This window comes from Cavia porcellus, unplaced genomic scaffold, assembly GCF_034190915.1.
Source record: "Cavia porcellus strain 051 isolate PalLab524CR breed Dunkin Hartley unplaced genomic scaffold, mCavPor4.1 scaffold_21, whole genome shotgun sequence".
Lineage (NCBI taxonomy): Eukaryota > Metazoa > Chordata > Mammalia > Rodentia > Caviidae > Cavia > Cavia porcellus.
In genome coordinates this window covers 58,808,733-58,831,239 of record NW_026947504.1, presented here as the reverse complement: position 1 = coordinate 58,831,239, position 22,507 = coordinate 58,808,733, and the positions used below count along the sequence as shown (strand labels likewise).

General features: G+C 39.1%; 1 protein-coding gene across 14 annotated transcripts in view; it reads left to right on the top strand.

Annotated features, from left to right (window-relative positions):
- The window catches only part of Enox1 (ecto-NOX disulfide-thiol exchanger 1), a 568,850-nt gene extending 556,114 nt beyond the window's left edge, over window positions 1-12,736 (top strand). For all 14 annotated transcript variants that reach the window (XM_063232742.1, XM_063232740.1, XM_063232745.1 and 11 more), the window contains one exon: window positions 11,808-12,736. In XM_063232742.1, coding sequence (XP_063088812.1) covers window positions 11,808-11,939 — 132 coding nt within the window. In that variant the 3' untranslated portion in view covers window positions 11,940-12,736. The remainder of the gene's footprint in view (window positions 1-11,807) is intronic.
- Window positions 12,737-22,507: the final 9,771 nt, after the last annotated feature.

Sequence of the window (22,507 nt, the reverse complement as noted above, 5' to 3'; positions counted from 1 at the left end):
AATTATTACAGTGGTACCTTGCAGAAGTCTTTGGAAAAATTGTGCTTTTGTTTGCAAACTCTGCAGCAGGTGATTAACGTGACCATGACCATTTTTTCAGAATTGTGAAATGAGTTAAGTCCATGAATGAAGGTACCACTCACTGTCCACTTACTGATTTTCATATTTGATTCCATCATTGTATCCCTGAAATGGAACCAACTTGATCATGATGTATGATATTTTTAGTATGCATTGAATTCAGTTTACTAGTAATGTATTTTGTTGGTGAGTTTTGCATCTGTGTTCCTTTCTTTGTTGTATCTTTTTCAGATTTTGTAGCAGGTTGACACTAGCCCCACAGAATGAGTCTGGAAGTGTTCTTTTCTGTTCTATGACATAGTCTGAGAAGAATGGGCACTCGCTGTTAAAAGTTTGGTGAATTTAACAATGAAGTCATCAAGTCTTGGATTTTTTAAAATTGGGATACTTTATACTGATTTAATCTTATCATTAGTGATCTAATTAGGTTTTTGTCTTTAATGTTGGTACCCATGCTGATAGGTTAGATATGTCCATTGTCTAATTTTCATTTAAATGTTAATCTGTATTATCATGGATCTAATTGATCTTTTTATAACTTTTGAATGCTTTATCAGGCACTTAGTGATTTCAGTAAGTCTTCTGTTCTACTACAAGCTCATGATCATTTTAGTACAGAGTTAGGATCTTTTGGAGGTGTCATATTACCATATTTTTTCATATTATGTATGTTCCTATTTGAGATTTGTGCATCTAATAGATTTTATATCACCACTTCTATGGGGTGAACTCCTTAGTAGCTTTCTCCTGAAAATATATCTTGGGATGTCAGTTTATTATGCAGTATTGGCTTTGATTCTAGGTGAGCAGCATCATGTATCCCCCTGTAGCTTCTTTGGCTGTGATTAGTGAGTTTGAACACAGTATATACTGAGATAAATTCAGGGACACCCACTATTTCCAGGGCCATGCAAGAATGTAGGTAAAGCAGATATGGTGTAAATAGCAGTGTACTGGGTGCTTATTATGCGGCTGTTCTTACAGTAGAAGTGATGCCCCTTTTAGGTGCCTTTCAGGCCAGCTTTGTTGCTACTGTGGGTCTCCGACACTAGAAGCTCCAGCAATGATGATTGGCCAAGAGCCTTTGCTCTCCTACCAGTGCTACATGGGAAGAGGCGATGGCATGAACCACAGCTCCATTCTGTTTTGCTTACATCCAGGTCTAACAGCAGTGCATGGTGAGACAAGCTATAGGAGTGACCGTGTTAGGAACTGTGTAGGTGGGGGTAGTTTTCCTCTCTGCTGTTTCTATCAGAGTGTCCACCTGGCTGCAGGACATCAGTGTACCTTCGCTGTGTGTAACTGAGGTTGGACTATGCAGGGGGTTCTGACCCTTAGAGCAGTCCAAATTCAGATGGTCGCTCCCTTCTCAAGATTCCTCATGACTGCAGCCTGGGTGTTTACTGGGAAATACTACAAAATTCTTGAAGTTCAGAGTTATGTTTACTGTTTTCCCTGTGACTTCGTCTCAAATGGACAGGGAGATTATAGAAAATGCTCAGGTTTGATATGGGTTCATAAGTATATAGGAAACCAAGCAGCCTAATTGATAAATTTGGAATTTTGTTAGCTGACCTCAGCGACCACTGGCATAGACTCCTGTTTCAGAGTCCCACCGAGTGGTGGTAGACTAAAGGGTCACAAAGCATTTAAAGCAAAAACCCACAAAGTAAGACATCCTGTTGGAAACAGTTTAGCTAGAATCTTACATTAATTTTGGTTGACACCTGTCTCCTGCCTCCTTGTTGAGCAGGTTAATTTTTCCCTTGTGGGTGCAGCTCATTTTGCTTTTCTCATGTGACTTGTACTCTAAGTAATTTTTCCCTCTTCTGGGTCAAATACAGGGCACAAGATGGCGTCAGTTATACCAACAACAATGTTAAACTCACATGAGATGAAAAGGATGTGCTATATGATCCCACTTTCTTGTATCAAAGATCAGAAGGGTTCCTTTGTTTTTCTTTCCTTGACCAATATCATTCTTCTTGTTATCACTGCTAACTTTGCCTGAGGATTAAATGACTCATTGCTTGCACTGATGTTTTGGCACAGAATAAGCCCTCAAGAAATGATCCCCATGATCGCTGTTATCTTTCCTTTGCATTGTTGCCTTATCTTTCCTCCCTTTTCAGGAATTCCGAATGGAAAGCCTTGTTGAACAGTTGTTTTAATATGAGCTGAGATGGCTACATAATCCACAGGTTGTTTAAGTATTTCAGAGTGCTTCTGTTCTCTTCTACTACAAGCTCATGATCAATACATTCATAAAGTATCTGTAAAGTCATCTGCAGTAGGGGAAAGACCAATAAATAACAAATCTGTTTATCTTGAAACATAAGCCCCTGTTCTATTTTTACCCCTGTAACAGAGCTCAGATGAGATTTATGCCTTGTCCCTCAGTAGTCATCAAGGGGAGAGAATTCATAGGCCTGGATCATGGCTATTGGAAGATGGCCTTTCTGGAAGGGATTCAATCTAGGGGAATTCCATGTCCTAGCACACGAATGCTTCTGTGTTAGTTGATGACAAAGGAGAGACGTAGTATCTGCCCATCCCAGACCCCTATGTCTTTGCTGGGAGCCCTCCATCTCTTGAATGAAATGGCCAGTAAAGTTAAGTTTTTACCTTATACCTTATTGAAAAAGGGGCTCTGACAAAAACTGCATGTGCCAGAGATTGGATTACATGTTTTTTCTGTTGCAATGAGACTGAGAAGGTATTTAGACATTTTAATCCAGACAGCAAATTTTTACTGTATTCTGGATTTCCATATCCTCAGAGGTTTAAGTCAAAAGCAAAGTAATGACAGGCGTTTCCCCTAAATATCCACCAGAGCCATGTCCACACATCAGCCACCAAAGGGCTATGATCCTTGAGCTGCTGGCAGTCTGGCCACCTGCCTCTGGTTAGGATGGAGTGCATATCATAGCTCCTGCCCCAGTCTCTTGGTTAACATTGCATTAAACTAGTAGATTCTGCCCACCACCGCAACACAGGGAGCTGCTGACTCTAATAAAATAGTCTTGTAAGAATTCCGCTTAGAACTACACAGTTTCCGTAATTGTTACAACATTTAGATTCTACTCAGCTTGGTTTGAAGGACAGCAAAGAAAGTAGGCCCTTCTCAGAGCTGCAGTTTTATTACACTTTCCCCAAGACATATTGGTATGCAAATGATTAGAAGTGGGGCAGGGTTAGTTCAAATTATGCTACGCATGTAAATCGTACATGGGTCCCTAAAATCATGCAGCCCAATAACACATCATTTTCCACTTACATATTATTCCTGCTTCTGATAATGGTATTTGTGTGTTTTTTCTTTCATAGCCCTTTTGAAACTATCTGCTCTCATTCACCCAGTTTTCTTGTTTCAGAGCTGTGTAACTAACTCGTGAGACAGCACAAGAACCGAGTTCAATAGCTTCCTGAAGTTTTGCTGAGTCAAAACGTGTACCTGGCCACAGGCAGATGGGTCTTCCAAGCAGATGACACTATTTCGACCAAATTTTCCAAACATTAATTATAATAGCTCTGTTGCCTCGGGACCAGCAAGCACAGCCTTTGCTGACTCTGAGCAGCACAGAAGACACAGCAGTGTGGCTTGTCGGTGGTTGAACACTGTTGGGAGCTGTTGAAACTGGAAATTTCAATTTCCAGGTCCAAAATTCCAAATTTCTCAGGTCAGCCATGACTCGGCCATGCTGTAGCCCTGTACGTATGGCCGAGTCATGGCTGACCTGAGAACAAAGAGATGCCTCAAAGGGCAAGATAAGGCCACAGCTGAGGACACCTGTCTCCCACCCCAATTAATAAGATAGAGATGCAGGCATTTCACTCCTGTAGTGAAAGTCAACCTGGAGACTTTTTCCTAAGATAACATAAGATAGTTCTCCTAAACTAACATAATCTGTTACTTGAAAAAGTCCTTGAACCACTCCCAAGATCCCGCTCAGTTTCCTGCATTTTCCACTCTTCTTCCTTGTTTGAAAAACTAAATAAATATGGGCTGCCCAGACACATTCCTTATCTTAGCCTCCAGAGTGTTGACTCTACTAGAGGGTTTTTGATCCTCCTAGAGACCTAAAATCATACCACTTACCTCATTTATTTTAAGCCTTCGCTGTAAACTTGTTTGGGAGATTGAGGATCTTGACCAGGTCCCTGATAGAACATTGACTGGCTTACAGTCAAGATGCACTCCTCTGCTCTTGCCCACTGTTTTGTTTTGTTTTGTGTTGCTTAAAGAAAGAAAAACAATAAAACTTCAAAAGAATATCAATAGTCAATAAAGTGCTTTTGATGTCTTCAAACAGAATATAGTAGTGACAAGATGATAGGCATAAAAAATTGACCAAGCAGTATTAGCACAAACCTTTCTGAAAGACTAGTACTATAACTGTCCTAACTATCTTGTTTTTTCCCTTTTCATTTCTTTCCAGCCCCTGCCCCCTACCTGTTTCTCTTTTGAGCAATTTCTTCCCATTTCACAATATCTATCGTATATTTTGGACCTTATTTACTCTTTCACCTTCTCACACCAAATATACAATATGATGTTTACACGTGTGAGCCTGATTTATTTCACTAAGAAGTAGAGTCTCAAATTGCTTCGATTTACCTATACAAGTCTCAAGTTTATCCTTTGTTATGGCTGAGTATTGCTCAATTATATAAAAACAAAAGACCACATCTTTTATCCATTCCTCAGTTAATGGTCATTTGAATTATTTCCAAGATTTAGCTATTACAAATTGTGCTGTTACAAACTTAGGTGCACATATATCACTGTAGTAGGATGTTTTTAATTCTGGGAGGATACCCGGATGAAGAATAGCTGGGTCAAATGGGACCTGTATTCCTTGTGTTTTGAGGGACATTGATTTCCACAGTGATTGCACCAGACTACATTTTCACCAACAGTGGAGGAAGGTTCCTCTATCTCCACATCCTTGCTAGCATTTATTATTTGTTGATTTCTTAATGGTAGCCATTATTTCAGGAGTGAGATGGAATCTCAGTATTGTTTTAATTTGCATCTCTTGAATAACCAATGATGGTGAACATTTTCTCATATATTTATTTGCCATCTGTATTTCATCTGAGAAATGAGTATTCATCTCAGATGCCCATTTTTTGATTGGGTCATTGAATCTGGAGCATTTGATTTTTTTCAATTCTTTGTATGTCCTAGATATAAGTCCTTTGTCTGAGGGACAGCTGGCTAAAACTCTTTCCCATTCTGTGGGTTTTCTTTTCACTCTGTTGGTGATTTCTTTTGAAGTGAAAAACTTTGTAATAAAATGAGATCCCAGTTGTTGATTCTTTGAAGTACTTCTATGAGATTTGTGTTTCATTCATGAACTCTGTCTGCTCCCCAGGTCTTCAAGATTTCCACCTGCTTTGTCTTCCAGTAGACTTAGTGTTTCTATTTTAATATTTATATCTTTTATCCATTTTGACTGTAATTTAGTGCATTGTGATAGGCATGGGTATAGTTTTAGTCTTCAGCATGTGGAAACCCAGTTTTTCCAGCACCAGTTATTAAAGAGGCTATCTTTCTTCCAATGAGCATGTTTGGCTCCTTTGTCAAAGATAAGGTGGCTGTGTGTTTGGAGTTACATCTGCATTTTCTCTTCTGTTCCACTGACCCTCAGGTCTTTTTTCAATAGTACCACACAGATTTTATCACAGTAGCATTACAGTATAATTTCAAGTCAGGGATTGTGATGCCTCCTGACTTGCTTTTGTTACTCAGAACTGCTTTTGCTATTCTAGGCCTCTTATGATTCCAAATGAATTTTAGGAATGTTTTCTCTAGTTCTGTCAAGTATGATAATCATATTTTGATCATGATTGCATTAAATCTGTATAAGAATTTTGAGAGTATAGTCATTTTCACTATGTTGGTTTTTCCTATCTATGAGCAAGGGATATCTTTCCATTTTCTGATATCCTCTTTAATCTCCTTTTTCAGAGTATTGTAATTTTCAGTGTTTCAAAATTTCAACACATCTTTTACTTCGTTTAAGTATTTTCTTATGCTATTGTGAATGCTGTAGATTCCCTAATTTCTCTTAGTTTGTTGTACATGTAAAGGAATGCTATTGATTTTTAAATGTGGACTCAAAAATCCAGCTACACTACTAAATTTGGTTATTAAACTTAGAAGTCTTCTTTGGGGGTCTTCTATGTAGAGTAGCAGGTCATGTGTGAATAATGATAATTTAACATCTTACTTTCCCATCCTTATTTCCTTTTATTTGTGTATCCTGTTTAATTGCTCTGGCTAATGTTTTCAGAACTATATTCTAGAGGAATGGTGATCATGCCATCTTTTTCTTATTCCTGATTTTAGAGTGAAAACTTTCAGTTTCTGTCTGTTCATTTTCCTCCTCCCCTCCTATTCCAGCTGTTTTTCACTCCTGACTCCTTACTCCCATTTATGTTACTTCCTTCTCTGTTCCCTCCTCGGGTTTCTTGCCCCATCTGCACTCTCCCTTTCTGTCTGTGACTATTTGTGACAAGGTCTCTCTCTGTGTGCTGACGCTGTGCTCTTCCCAGATGGGGAGAATGCACAAGATTTAAATGTGCACTAAAAGCTAACAGCGGCTTTATCCTGTGGAAGGAAATCTAGTTCTGCACTTGGATTCCTTGGCTGTCCAGCTTTGACGCAGCCTCCCCTGGCATCCTTTCAGCTCCTGAAAAACTTTCCACACATTCCCTCTTCATTCAGCTTCCCTTTCCCAACAATATGGTACTATATATGGATCCAGCCACCATGATGATAGCCCTGATCTATGTGTGCTTCTGTCTATTTTTACATATGCTGCTAGGCCTGCCAAGGAAGCAGTGGGCTTGGGCTTGAATTAGGAAATCAAAATTACCTCTACAGTGCTAACGGCATACAAGCTGCTTAGTTATATGGACCACTCTTATCTTTCCTGTGATTGATAGAAAGTCAAGGTTAGACTATAGCTCAACGGTTGAGCACTTGCTTAGTATATGTGAATTTCTGGGTTGGAACCCAGCACTGCAACAGAATACATAAATTATAGCAAATCAGTCTCTCCTAAAAGGACAAATGCTAGACTTAGAAATTTTTAAACAAAACAGAAGTGGGAGAATCCAGAGACAGTATTAAACATTGAAACTATATATAGGCCACCAATTTTTGGAACAAAAGCCAGCTCAGTAAGAAGGAGCATCAGGTTTGTAACAGTCTTCATCACTCTGTAGATGCTTTACGGAAAATTGGGTGACAGAGTCACAGCACCCATCTCTAGCCTACACCATAATGCTATGCAGCATTGTCTTGACCACAAGTACTTAACTCCCCTGATACAAACTTATCATTCACCCAACACTATCCAAAGGTTGGGGAGGAAGCACTTGCTGCTCTGGCCCAGTGTCAGCCCCAGAAACCCTGCTCGAAGTCCTAGCCCCCACTGACCAGGACGACATGAAGCAGCCATTCCCTAGACCCCAGAGTCCCAGCTGTGACAAACAGGAGCACAGAGAAAATCTTTGATCCTGGAAAGAATTCCTGCTCAAAATGAGCAGTGGGCAAATTCTACCTGGAGATGGCCCCTCACTCTCACTTTTCAAGACCAAGAACATTCTGGTAGGACTGTAAGGGATATTGCAAAGGGATATGACAAGAGCTGGCAAATTATCAGGGTAAGAAGTAGAATTAAGATAAATGAAGATATTTGTAAAGTAAAACTTCTTTGATCAAAGAATAAAATTGAAGAACAAGATAAATTTTCATAGAAAAATCCCAAAATGTTAAATGTGATAAAGGTTATTTTGTCAGGGAAGTGAAAAGGTCTAAAAATCAGAAAATTAACCTGAAAAGTTTCTCCTTGATCTTTCTCCTCACAGGCAATGTAAATACACTTAAAGACATTTTCTAGAATTTAGGTGGGAGCCTTATTAACTGGATATTGTAGATAGGATTCTATTTGAAATAGTATGTTCCACAATTATGGCACATCTCTGTTCATAATATTTATGTCTTTATGATGTCTTTGTTACCTACACTACCAATGCAAATGTACTTTTAATGTTTGCATAGATTAGATTTCATTGTACTAATTCTTTGTTTTGTCAAAATCTGAGGAATAGCTAATTGCTATCCAAATGAAGAAATTAAAATTTCAAATTGCAGCTAGGTTTCACTTCCTAGCTGTTTGACTTTGGGCAACTTACTTAAATCTGTCTAAATTTCACCATCTGCAAAATTGGTTGGTATGTGATATTATGAGTATCGAGTGATTTAATATTTGAAACAATATCACATGGCACATGAAATCACATAAGGGCTGCTCGCCTTCTGGTTAGCGTTTAAAAGTGTGCAGAAGACCTATGGCAACCTCTCATCCTGAGATCTTTACCACAGCCTGTGGACAGGCACATTAGGAGTGGTTCTCCCTAGGGCTGACGCTGGTGCCTGAGGGCAGCACCTAGACGAGTCCTCAGAGCAACCCCTAGTTTCATTGCAATCCCCTTGGTCTCCTTGGTTTTGAAAAAGAGAAAACAGCTCCTTTTAAAGAATTTAAGCAACCAGTTACTTAACTGGAAGATAGCTAACAACAGTCACTGCAGGACTGGGATCCAAACTTTTATACCTACATTTCTTCCTGCAAGTGAGAGGTATGCGTGCTCGTTTCCTGAGCTTTCTGATGGAGCCCTGAGCCCAGGTCTCTGTGGGTGACAGCCCTCCCCTCCTGCAAGCACCTTCTGCTTCCTTTCAGCTGGAGCCTGGGATCTGGTAAAAGAAACAAGCTGGTCTTACATGTTAGTACATGCTAGCTGAGGCTCCCATCATTCGACTGCTGTTTCCCTGAATGGTTCAGCAAGTGTGCTCAAGCATCAGCACATAAGTGTGCACCAGCCAGCTGAGCTGGGGATGTTCAGCTTTTCGCTGTCACTGTGGGTATCGTTATGATAGTGTTTTTACCACACAGCACCCCTGCCCTCCTGTCCACAGTTCTTTCTCCATGGCATTCATCCACAAACACAGAGGTGTGACCCAGCAGATTGTTTCTGGTCCTCCTGGCCTAGTCATTAGTGCTTATGGAAGTCAGCATCCAGTTCAGAACAGGGACCACAGCCACTCTGCCGGGACCTGTGCCCTGGCACCACGCTTATTCTCTAGGTTACCCTGTTTACCCTTTACAAGTCTCATACAATTTCTGGGCTTTAGTTTCCTTAATTACAAGCTATTCCCTATCTTCTGAGAATGAAGAATCAGACTGTATTTTTAGAAGAGTCTGGCGAGGGGAACATTCTCCGTGACCACGAGTTGTTGGGCCTCTTGTAACCAGCTGCAGGACTGCCAGACTTCCTGACCTGACTCTGCTGCCCCTGCATAGCCTCTGTCTTCAGAAATTTATCTTACCCACAAGAATGCAGCTGTTTCTCTCCCTTGTGAGAGCAGCCCAAGGCTTCTTCCCTGTTTTTTATAGGGGAAACTAGCAGCTGGCGGGCCCCCTGGCCTCATGCATTCTGCTTGCTTTGCGGTGGCCTGTGCTTGACCTGGGGAAGATGGCTCCTCTCATGGGAGGCACTGGAGTTTGACCCAAGACTGCTGCCCCTCGCTGATGCCTGTGCCTTCTTCCTCCAAAAGAGGGTGGCAACCTCATTACACTTAGAGAACCACTTCCTATTAAAAAAAAAAAAAAAAAAAAGAAGAAATTGAAGCATTTACCAGAAAGAAATGATAAATGAGGCGATAGATACACTTAATCTGTTATAAACACTGCATGAGGTATATTGTAGCTAACCATCAAATGACCATTTATATATACAATCGCTTATGTTTTATTTGTCAGGTAAAGAATGAGTTGAAATGATCCCATAGGGCAGCTAAAAACTGAGTTGAGCACAGACTTCTCTGCACTTGTCATATTTGGCTTCCAAGTATAAAGCTTGATCCCCCTACTGCAAATCTTTGGTGGTACAGTGTTATTTTCCACCAATCATCTAGCTAGAGAGGGACAGAGATCAGTATTGCTTTTGCCAGGCAATGTGTCATTATATGTGTAGCCAATGCGTCATTATACTTGTAATTTTCACGTTTCCATTCGAAGGGGTATCATCTGCCTTACGCACATGAAGAAACTGGGCATTATAAATACCAAGTGATCTGCCCAAGGTGGCACAGCTTGAGATATGAGCTATAGTAAAATCCAAGCCTGTTTAAGTCTCCACAGTTATGTGAGGTGGTTGTTAAAGACAGATTATCTGGGCTGCATCCCAGATGGCTAACCTAGGGTCTCCAGAGAAGCTGAGGAAGCTGCTCTTTTAAAAGTCCCTGGGTGCTTTTTGTCCGGGAAGTACACACTCTGCCCCTAGAGAAGTGAGGGCCTGGGAGGCTTTGAGCACACCAGTGTATGAGTGCAACACTTGCCGAGTCTCTCTCCCAAGCTCTGCCTTGGATGAAACGCTTGGCCCCGGTCGTCCACACGTATCACAGGGCTGCAGAGAATGAAATGAGACTAAGGTGAAGATGCTCTGCACAGTGCCTGTGGAAAGAAGTACTTGCTAGACTCGCCGTCAGCCTTCCGGGGATCTGTTTAATAGCTTTGTGGGTGGACTTGGGAGTCTATTATGCTTTCTACTATGTTTTTTTTTCTACTATGCACTCAGATTTCAAAATAATTCAAAAGTTTTTTAATACAGTTGATATCAACTTTCAGCATTCTCTCAGTTTAACTGATTTTATATTATAGGCCTAAAAATTTTCAATATACTTGAAATGTTTTCCATGTGAACATTAAACAGAGTTGATTTGGCTTTCTGGTCTATTTGATATCTCTTTTTCAGGGAGTCTTAATTTTGGTAAGTGGAAATTATAAACTCAAAAATTACATCTCTACCATGACTATAACATGAAAAAATATAAGAGTTCTGATTTACCAAGCATTTCTATGTGCCCAAATCTGTGCTAAGCCAATGTTTTTCACACTGTACTTATTAAATGTGTAGCCATCTTCTTAGGCTTAAATAAACTACTATTTTTGTAAGGGCCATTTAACTTATTATAATAATAGAACAGGATTAAAACAGAATATCAGACCCTAAATTAGTCACTTTGCTACATCAGATCTTCAGGAACATATACAGATTAGGATGCAAACACAGAATTAAAATGAATTGTTGGTATAAAAAAATTCCTATAAAAATTGAGAAAATATATTGCCCTAAAATTTTGCCTGGATTTTATAATTAGATGCCAAGATTTTTATTTGCTTCAGACTTATGATTTTGTTTTCTTTCCTAAACTTTCACCATCTCTGGTTTCTGTGAATTCAAAGAAGAGAAAGGTGTTTAAATGGCAGGAAATGCACTCAAGTGTCCTCTGCTCTTCGCTGAGTTAGAGAAAGTTTCTGCCCTTCATAGATGAGGATGAGGATCCTGGTACCAAGGAGTTTTCCCTGAACCTTCATATATCAGGGAGGCCTGTTCAAGCCTGGCTCTGCCTGTGTTGCAGCCATTCTCCGGAAGAACAGACCCAGAACCTCTGTTCATTCATCTCATGCTCCCCCCAGCCAGCTGCTCAGCAAATGGCATCATCACATTCATCCCTTTACACACACCCTCATAAGGACATTGCTTACAGCTAAATAGAAAACTAAATGTTTGTCCTACGGGGAAAGGTCCTCCTTACCCAACTCTGCTTTATGATGAGCTCCTTTCCCACCATGACTTCTCCTTTCTCACAGATATCTGCCAACGAAATCGAAATGCTCCTGATGAGGCTGCCGCGCATGTTCAAGCAGGAGTTCACAGGTGTAGGAGCCACGCTGGAAAAGAGATGGAAGTTGTGTGCCTTCGAAGGAATTAAAACTACCTAACTGTGAAGAGCAGCAAATCTCTGGTACTGAAACAGTCTGAACCTGGCTAGGGCTATGCAGCATGAGAGGAGTGTTGGGATTATCCAATGCAGGACCTGTGCAGGGCCGTCAAAGCCTGACTTCAGTTACATCCGTGGTGTTCTCTTGTGAGTGGACATGTAATTGTGTATCAGTCCTTAAACTAAACAAAGCTTCATACTGTGACAGATCTGTTTCCTATGAAAACCAAGCAATGATTCCACACTCATGATGGCAGAAATCCTACAATAGGCTACATTTGCGAATAGCTCACCAAGCAAAATATTTAAAGTTAATGATGGTGTAGCGATGGTGGTTGCTAGGCTACAGAGTTGTGTATGTAATGTATAGCTGAAATCATTAAGTGACATATTCCTGAAAAGTCTTTCTGTTTTAGTTTTAAAAAAAACAGTGAGGAATAATACCAAAAGAAAACTTGAATATGTGTCTGAACAGTTATTGTATTTTATAAATTAAGTTATATGCTGTGCCAGGGACTTTTGCCTTTTTGAAGAGGCAGAAACTATGATTGGACTCCTTGAGAATGCTTTATCAAGAATATTATTTTTCTAATGTAACAATTCTCCATCATAAGTTCTTTTAACATGGACTGCATAACAATTTTCATAAGATGTAAATAAAGGAAAACTAGTGCTACTGTCTTGTACTTGGTATGTAACATTCAGGTTTCTGCATCAAAATAAACATTGAGTAAATATTCCTGTTACAAATTTTATAGCAAATATATTAATTTTTTTCAATAAATATGACTTCTACCATGTTGGTTTTGCAAATTATTTGATATATTTTAGTTTTTTTAAGAAATCTTTTTCTCAGTTCATTCTTATATCCATTTTAAATTATTAAATATATAATAATACTAAGAGATAAAACAATATTCAAGATAAGAATATATGAAAATTGGAGTATGGGCAGTATCAATAAAAGACATTATATAGTATTAGAGTAGATGCTACTTAAAATATTGGGACAGCATTCAAACATAATCAAACATAATTTTTACCTATTTTTGTGTCTTTGTGGCTAGGTACTAGGTAACCAATTGGTTAATTTCATTATGCTTTGAATTGATTTATTTGTGTATTTGCTAGAAAATACACAATTAGAAAACAATTACGGAATTCACACATGATCCAACAACTTGGATAGGACATGGGTTTTCTTCTTAAATAACAAGAAGATTATCATTTTAAATTGTCTCACCTTTCTGCTTTTTCACAGAGAATCACAAAAAGACAAGTATTCAGTGTGTTTTAAATGAAACATTTTAGGAAGATGGCTGAACAGAGAATGTTCTTTGAAATTATGAAAAGATTCTCATAATTTTCTATTGGACAATATTATTCTCAGGTTACTTCTATTGAACTCTGAAAAACTAGAGTCCTTCTTATAAGTCCCATAAATATCTACATGTTCATTTTGTTCAGATTCAGTGCCAATACTATGACACAGGCATGAATAAGAAAGTACTCTTAAAATACTCTCAGAGTTCAGTGGAGAAAGACATTTTCATAAAGGTTCCCATGTGATGTGATAGGGTAGCAATAAAGACTTAGACAGGTAGTCAACTTAATGGAAATGTCATAGTAGACACTGGAGGCTTTCCCTGCCATCTGCTAATGCCCACACCCATCACTATGCTGACACAATGTGAAATCAGGGAGCCACAACCAGTACACAACAGTCAGAAAGCACAAGACATCATTTATAAATAATGTTATTGTAAAATAGAAAAACTAAGAAGTGTACCTAAAAATAGAATACATTAAAGTGCCTAGTTACAAAGACATTAGTAAGCACAATGTGTTATGGCTTAAATATGAAGTGTCAGACTCATGTATTCGGGGCTCACTCCCCAACTCACTAATCTGTGTTCAGAGGTGAGGCCTAGAGAGGTAATTAGATCAGGAGGGCACTAACCTCTTCCTGCCAAGCTATGAATGAGCTCACAGATGGGACTCAGTTGGAGGAACGAAACAGCAATGAAACCAGTAGACCATGGACTGAAATCTCTCAAACCTTAAACCAAAATATACATTTCCTCCTCTAAGATGCTTTTCTCAGATACATGGTCACAGCAATAAAAATCTTCTATTTTGTCTGGATATATTTATTTATACCTGAAATTATTACTTGCCTAGAAATACGTTAGTTACATATTTTAAGTTAGGTTATGTGAATATCTTATTTTTGGATGGAAGACTCTCAAAATTATTCTACAGTTCCTGGTTGCAAATAGGATTTTTTTCTTTTTCTTTTTTTTTTTTTTTTTTTTTTGTCTTTTTCCTTTTTATCGGTACCGGGGATTGAACTCACAACTGCCTGCTTATAAGGCAGGTGCTTATGCTGCTGAGCTAAATCCCCAGCTCCTTCAAATAGGATTTTAATGATGACCTGAGAAAGGCACTAACATTGACTAGTGAGGCCAATCTAGAGGCTATGTATATCTGTCATCCCATCCTCTCTAGTTATTCAAATTATCCACGTTTGTCACACAGAGAAAATGAGGGCTCAAAAATTTCTAATTATTTGGCCATTGTTACCATTCATAGCATTTTAGTCTAATTTTTTAGACTCAAGGCTGATTCAGAAGTTAACACTTTTCTCTTGCACATGCTTTTGGTTCCTTCTATTCCCAACTTCATTCCCCCATGAGCCACATCCCCAGCCCACCCCCATCTTAGTTACAACATACAGGATACCCAAAATTAGAGGAGGAAAGGCTTATTTGGCTCAGAGTTCTTAGAGGTTTCAGTGCATATTCAGCTGGCTCCACATAGGTGTATGGCAGAGAGCAACAGTTCATGGCAGGCAGAAGGAAAGAAAGCAACAAGGGAGAGGAAGATGAGCCTCTCTGTGTCCCTTATATTATATCCAGACTCCTGGGATTAGGGCAGTGCCAGACCAACCAGTGGACTGATTTAATGATCACCCACTCTTAGTCCTGCATCCTTAATCCCAGCATTGCACCCTGAATCATCACACACTGTAGATTCAGCCACCTCTGAAAAGCCCCACCCATGACTGCATGAGGCTTAGGGGGGCATCTAAATAGAAGCCCTAAGTCCTCCCCATCCAGGTGCAATGCCTCCGAATCATTGCTTTGATTAAGCTTTATTCTCCACCATCTCTTGCAGATGGGTGGAGGAGTGAAGACTCTTTGGGTCTTTCCCTCCTAAACTACCCAGCGACAAATCAGGGTTTTTGTTTCCAAAAATAAGCATAATATTAAAGCTTTCGAGATTTTTGTGACCTGGCCTTAAGGGCCGGTTGACTTGCTTTTTTACTGCTTCCCTGAATAGAACTCATTTCTTTGCCTTTCTGCTTTTGTTCATCTTTCTGTCCAAATGATCTGTCTCACATCTAGGCATCACAATTCTACTCAGCATTAAAAGGCAAAGATCCCATTCCCCATGGAGCCTCTCAGACCCCCCAACAGAAGCCATTTCTGGGCCCCTACCCAGCCATCCCACACTGACAGCTTCCTGTGACGCTTGCCACCCTCTGCCCTTGACTTAGCTCCCTACTGAAATGCAAGCTTATTGGGGGACCTAAGCACATGTCTTTAACTTTGAATTATGGCTTAAAGTTGTTTTACTAATAAATAGTTAGAAAATAGGCCCGAGAATGAACTGAGATGTTTTTCTGTCTCCAGGGCCCATTTTGCTTACAAGGGGAAAATATAACAAAGTATTTGACAAGACTTTAAATACTTTAAATCCAAGATTCCAAAGCAGAAAATGTGAGTGATTATATACTACATGTTAGTGAAATACAAAATAAGCAACCCAACTCTCACTCAGACCTCAAGCCAGGCTAATTGCCAGCTCTTCATGGGCACTCTCTTGCATCTGTAACTCCTCCACTGGGCTCCCCCGCGGGTCTCCATTTTTCTGCTTCAGCCCTTGGAGTGCATTTCAGTCATCTGTGGATGTAGTTGATTCTCCCGGCCTCACGGGCAAGAAACCTCCCTTACGCATCCCTGTGGTCCCTCAGAATCTGACATGACAAATCATTGCTTTAAAATATTTATCAAATCAATGAAATAAGAGCCTGTACAAGAAGCTTTGACACAGAATAAAAAATTACTAAGGTTTGGGTCCATCTATCCTTCTGATGTAACAACTTGGCAGAATTCTTACCTTCTTTTATAAAATTTATCAAATACTTTCACAATGTTACATAATCACCACTCAACATACCAAAAATTTTTGCTTTATCCCCTATAAACACTGTATACCCAAGAAACAGTCATCCCTATCTATCAATCCCATCATCTGTCCAGTCCTGGGTAACATCTTTTCTGCTTTGTATCTCCATGAATTTGCTCATCCTAACTGGAATCGTTCAGCATTTATCCCTCAATGCCTACCTTCTCTCACTCAGCAGTGTTCTAAATGTTCAGCTATACTATAGCCTATATAAAAACTTCAGTCCATCCAAAGACTCCATAATATTCTATTATACAAGAAATCTCACTGTCTTAGAGCTATCTTGCTGTCTTACTGAAGCAGGGAAAAGTCAGTGATCTGTGTTCGAAAATACTTAAACACTGCATAAAAAGTATTCCAATGTGTAGATAAGCTTGTTTCTATCTGCTTAACTTGTCAATTTCACTGAGATAAAAATGAAACAACAAAGTAGAAAAATTGTTAATAACTATGTAGAAACTGAGGCTGATTGAACAGTATCCATACAACAAAACATGTACAACAAAGTTTTTTCTAGATAAGGATTGGAAGTGTTTTTCTTTGAGATTGGTTTTTATTTTAGGGTGGTGGTGTTTCTGTTTTTGTTTTGTTTCCGATACCTTATCTAAAACTGGCTGCTATTTATTTGTGCCGCTCAATAAAAGAGAGTTTATCCCCAACACATAAAAACCCTTTTACCATAATATTCATAGTTTCTTCTCATAAACTGAGGAAATACAGGAGCATCAGATTCCTAAAACCTTACAGTTTGGCTCATTTTATATCAAAATAATAAAAGCTTCCCATATATATTTAATTAGTCTGCCGCTAGCAGCTCAGAGAAACATACTTTCATGTGCAGCAAGAGTGAATGTGTTTAGAAATTAGATCACTAGAAATACTGTATTCCTGGTTTCACCATCTCTAAATTTCTGCTTTCAAGTAGATTTTTTCCCACGTTCAGGCTTCAAGCATTTGGAAATTAGTTATACTGTACAGGAGACCATACAGTCAAGTCCCAGCCACAACATCCCCTCGCCTTGTGACCATGGCGTGTTACTTAGACACACTGAAATGTTAGTCCCAGAATTACTGGTACAACAATTTGAACGCCTACTGTAGAGGCTTATTGTGATAATTAAGACAGAATAGAAAAAGTCCCCACAAGAGATCCAAGAGAATTTCAGGCATGTTTCTTTAAAAATAATACTTTAATTTTGGGTGCATTGGCCAGTGGTAGAGCACCTTCCTAGCATGCAGGAAGCCAGCACTACAAAATAATACCAATAAATACTTGGGCTCTGTCATACCAGCAAAGTTGACAAGCCTTTCCTTGTTACCAAACTGTTCCTGTTTTGAGTATTGATAAACAATCAATAATGTTTCTCAATACAAGAATAAAATTTGGACAAGCATGAGCCCCACAGGTAGTCAGTCCATAAACGTGTTCAAATTTAAGCTTGACATTAGCAAAATAATTGTAATTCTCTAGCATGCAGAGACTCTTGCAACTTTTATAGGCCAAGGCATCACTATTATCACAGAGAAAATCTGGAGCCTGAGTTCTTTGTTACAGCTTCTTTTTTACTTATTTAGTGTGTTTTCAATAAACAATAATTAGGGTCAAATATATCCAACTGTGAAGAAACTATACAGCTCTGGGAAACTGCTATTTTCAATGATGGTCAAGTAAGTATACAACATGCAAAGATTAAACAAAATATTAATTATATATTTTAACCCAGCAGAGACAAAATTACAGTTGTGGCCAGAGCATGCAAGAGTATTATTTTAGAGAATGCACACAATTATTAGTGTTGCTGAGAGTTTCAAAATAAAGGACTCCAGTCACTGTAGAAATTACAAACTGGTGTTATTAATAAAATTAGCAATTCTGGTCCAGATTTTTAACTGTTGCATTCTCTGTGCTGATACCCAAACAATGAAGCTCACATATTTCATTGCACATTTCACCTCTTAAATAATGTACATTTATCGGTGCCAAGCTATGTAATGGAATGTTCTTACTTTGTGGGAAAAAAGACTCATAAAAATAAATTGCAGACATTTTACAGTAGAAAACGGTACTTTACTATACAAAGCAAAAAAATGGTTAATGTACAATAGAAGTGCATTGCATGTAATGAAATGCATTTTTTGTCTAGCAAATATATTTATTGTACATCGAAAATTGTAATATCTTCCCCTGCACAAAGAAATTTCTATTATAAAGCTCATTTGCTATTGTAAGGAGCGAAGCCCTTTTTCTTGTTTACTAAAGTAGTCTATCTTAATATCAGCCCACAATCCTGTCAAGTTCACTTAAGAAGAGCTATGTGTAGATAAGAAGAGGGCGGAATCAGGAAGCAGAATACACCATTTCATCTGCCTTTCGTATCCGAGCAAGTGTTGTGTAATCCATTACATCTGGTAGCAATCTCATTTAGAAAAGCATTTTTCTTTGCAGAAGCAAAAGCTAAACATTGGTCAATTTGAGGTTCTCATCAATAAATAAATCTTATCCTTTGGATATGTTTATGCAGAAGTGAGGATTTTTTTCTCCAGTATTTTTTGAGGCAGAATGTGAAGTATGAGGCAGGAAAGTCAAACACTGTCTTCAGAGGAAGATAACGTACGAATAGCACTGCGGGTCATTTGTTCAGCTGACATTGTTCTAACATCAAATCAACATACCATGCTTCATTTTTGTGACTTACAATCACAGTAAATAAAGTTTCAAGTACGAAGTGCTATGAATTCTTAGTGAAAATAGTTGTCACTTCCTAAGGCTGAGCAGTGACAGGGTAGGATTTTGTTCCTAATCATTTGTTCCTTTAGCAGATAACGGGTGCTTTAGTTCACTGCTTGCCAAAAATATATATAAATAATAAATAAATAAAGACGGGGGGCTGGGCCAGGTATCCTCCTATTCAATCAGACTCTGAATAATTAGAGAACAGTGACATCTAGTCTGAGCCAACCTAGAGTCAGCATTTTATATTGCTGCTCTCCAGATGGAAGCTGGTAAATTAAACAAATAGCCTTTTGGTCTGGAAGGGGTAGAAGCAATGCAGTGAAGGACTCAAGAATATTCTTCCAGAATCATTCCAGTTGTGTGGTCATGAACACACAGTCTAATCAGTTTGAGACTTAATCCTGAAATAGAATGATATTAGCACTTACCAAATCATTCTGCAATACAAGGCTTGGCCATACTAGATCATCTAAGATTGTAGAATGCTTTAAGCAGAAGTCCTCCTGACCTCACAGTCCCCTGCCAACCGAAAAGCATTTCCCCTCAGATGTCAATCTAAGTATCACAAGTGGAATCAGCTTCCTGATCCCTCCCTGGAGCAACAAATGCTTCCATACAATGTAACAAGAAATCTCCCAACAATCCCCAGTGCTTTTTGGACTACCTGGAACAAGAATCTGGACTTCCAAAGAAGGTTCCTTTAATAGGTTTTAGGGTCTCATGAAATAGATGAATAACCAGTCAAGTTCCTGACTCAAACCAGGTCTCCTGGAAGAGCATTTTGGCAAATACGAACCTGGGATATTTTCGCAAATACAAATCATTTCATATGAAATGTAACAGCATAACATTCTTGAAATAGGAGAGACTAGACATTTTCCTGAGTCATTTGTATTAAATAAGGGCAAGATTTTGATGGGGGAATTAAAAGGGTAAATCTATCTTCTGGGTCTCTATTTCATGCTACTCCATGGAATGGCACCTTGATGTTTACCCCCACACTGCGCCAGCATTCAGATCTGAGTGAGTATATAGGAAGGGAAGAGTGGAGAACTACAATATGTCTTTTAATTTCTCACACCCAGAAGTGGAGGATGGGGGTATAGAAGTCTTCAACTCCTCTCTTTTAACTCTTTGATCTCGTTTCTTATTTCTCTACTTAAAAGACAGCCATTTAAGCACTCCACTCCTCTAAGTAGCTCACTGATTTATTAAGTCAAATGTAGTGCTATTTTTTATAAACTGGGAAGGAATACCTACTGGCATGCACTAATACATGTATCCTCACAAACCCATGATGATAAAAACTCATGTATCCACACTCATGCACATATAACATGGAAAGCAAATGTACACACATTGCAAAACCTATGCAAATGTATGACTTCACTGACTTTAAAACATCTCTGCTCTTGGCAATCATTTTTGCATAACACCCCACTCCCCAGCCTGGATCTTTCCTCTCCTCCTTGTATTTCTTTCAGTCTACTCACCCCTCTCGCTAGGACATTTAGGTCAAATAAGAGAAGCTGCTAACTCAGTTTTGTAGGTAATAAACTTGTAGGTTTTACCTTGAAAAGATGATTCTGGTAGGAAATGTAGGTGGATTTAAAATGTCCCAAACACTATTTTTTTTTTTTTTTTTTTTTGCGTTTTTGAGACAAGTTCTTACTTTGTAGTTCAGACTGGCCTTGAGTTGACTTATGTGACGCTGGCTGGTCTCAAACTCAGGATAGTCATCCTGTCTCAACTCCTGAGTACTGGAATTACAGATGTGAACCACCATGCCCAAATAAGAAAAACAAATGCTTTTAGTTAGCATTTAATAAATAGAATTCATTACACAAAAAAGATGTTTAAAATGGTAAATTGTGTACATTTTACCAAAATAAAAATTTTTTTTAAAACATTCTGAACACATTTGTGAGGAAGCCAGGAAGAATAAAGAAATCAGAGTAGCTAACTGTCATGGTTTATGTCTGTGTCCCCCAGCCCTCAAGAGTTTGAATTGTGCATTTGTTATTCGTTCATTGTCTAGTGCTTGGGTTGATGGTGTCAGTGCTCCACCCACATAGGGGTGGAGCCGGGATGTGATGTAATGGCAGGAAGAAGGTGTGTCTTGCTCTTTGCTGGTTCGAGTTTGCTGTTGCTGGCTGCCATGAACTGCAGCCCAGCCATGCCTGCCTGTCTTGGAGCCAACTGAGTGTGGACTGAAACCTCCAAAAACTGTAAGAAATAAACCTTTCCTTTCCCAACTTTGGGCTTCAGGTATTTTGTCTCAGCGACAAGCATAAAGTAACTAAGACACTAACCCTTGACAATCGGTGAGAACTCCAGTGAGTCCTGTTCCCGAGAGGCACTGATACAAGTTTCTTACACAGGAGCTCTCATGTTATGACAGAAACAATTCCTGTGGTAAGTGGAGGTTAGCACTTTGTTTTATAGTTCTATCTACAGTCACACGTCTTGCTTTGTAACTTTGTACATAATCTCACCTTGCTCCAACTCTGGGCTTGTCCATTTGCCCCGTTTTGGTTAATGAAATGCTAGAAGTTTATCAGGCACCTGCCCACTTCTGCTTGCCTTTTTTGCAAAATTAGATGTGTGCACTCTTGCACTCTCACAAGCTGTGCAAACAAAGAGGTGTCGCCAGCCCAAGTGTCTCCAGACAATGCCACTGTAGAACATCCAAGGACTAGTTAGTTGATTATCTAGAGAACACATCACATACGGGAGGAATAATTCAGCCTCAAATGTATAAAACACGAAGAAAGTGACCAAGGAGAGCAGAAAACTAAGAGTGTTCTAGATGGGAGAGCATAGGACAGAAGACAGTGACCGAGGGAATCACTTTCAGGGAGCAGAACGGGGGCCGAATCAAGGACTCTTCCTCTCGTGAAGTAGGAGGTCCTGGTCACATTTTCACAGCTATATTTTAGGATTGCTATACAGTTTTTGTTCTTTCTCTTTTTGAATGAGATTATCTACAGCTACAGTTTTGTCTTTTATTACCCTATTGTATTATGTTTGGGATTTGCCCTTTTCATTCACAGAGTTCCATTCAATGGAACTAAGTTTGAGGAGCCATTACTGGAACCTGAGATCCTGGCCCTGTGACCTACAGCTCTGATTAGATGAAGTCTTTAAAGATCGTGGGAGCAGGAGTAGTGTATTTTGCACCTAGCAATAAAACGGATATTTGGGATCAGAATGTGGACATTCTACTGATATTTGTGTCAGTTTCCGTTGCAAGTTCTGTATCAGTTTTCTGTTGCCACATATAAAACTGTATAACCTGAAAATCTAGTGGCTTAAAACAACCCTTATTTATTTGGCCCAGAAACTCATAAGTTGGTTATTTAAATTGAAAAATTTGTTCTGATCTTGGATGGACTTCATTGCACGTTTCCTATGTCAGTTGGCTATTGGCTGGGACTTGCATGTCTGGTAGTGATTGGTTTGGATCAGGATGGTCCCTAATAACCCCAGCTGTCACAGTTCAACTGCGTTTCACATGTCTTCCAACAGGCTGGCTGTAGTATGGTATGTTGCAAGAATAAGAGACGATTCAGATTCATCATTAA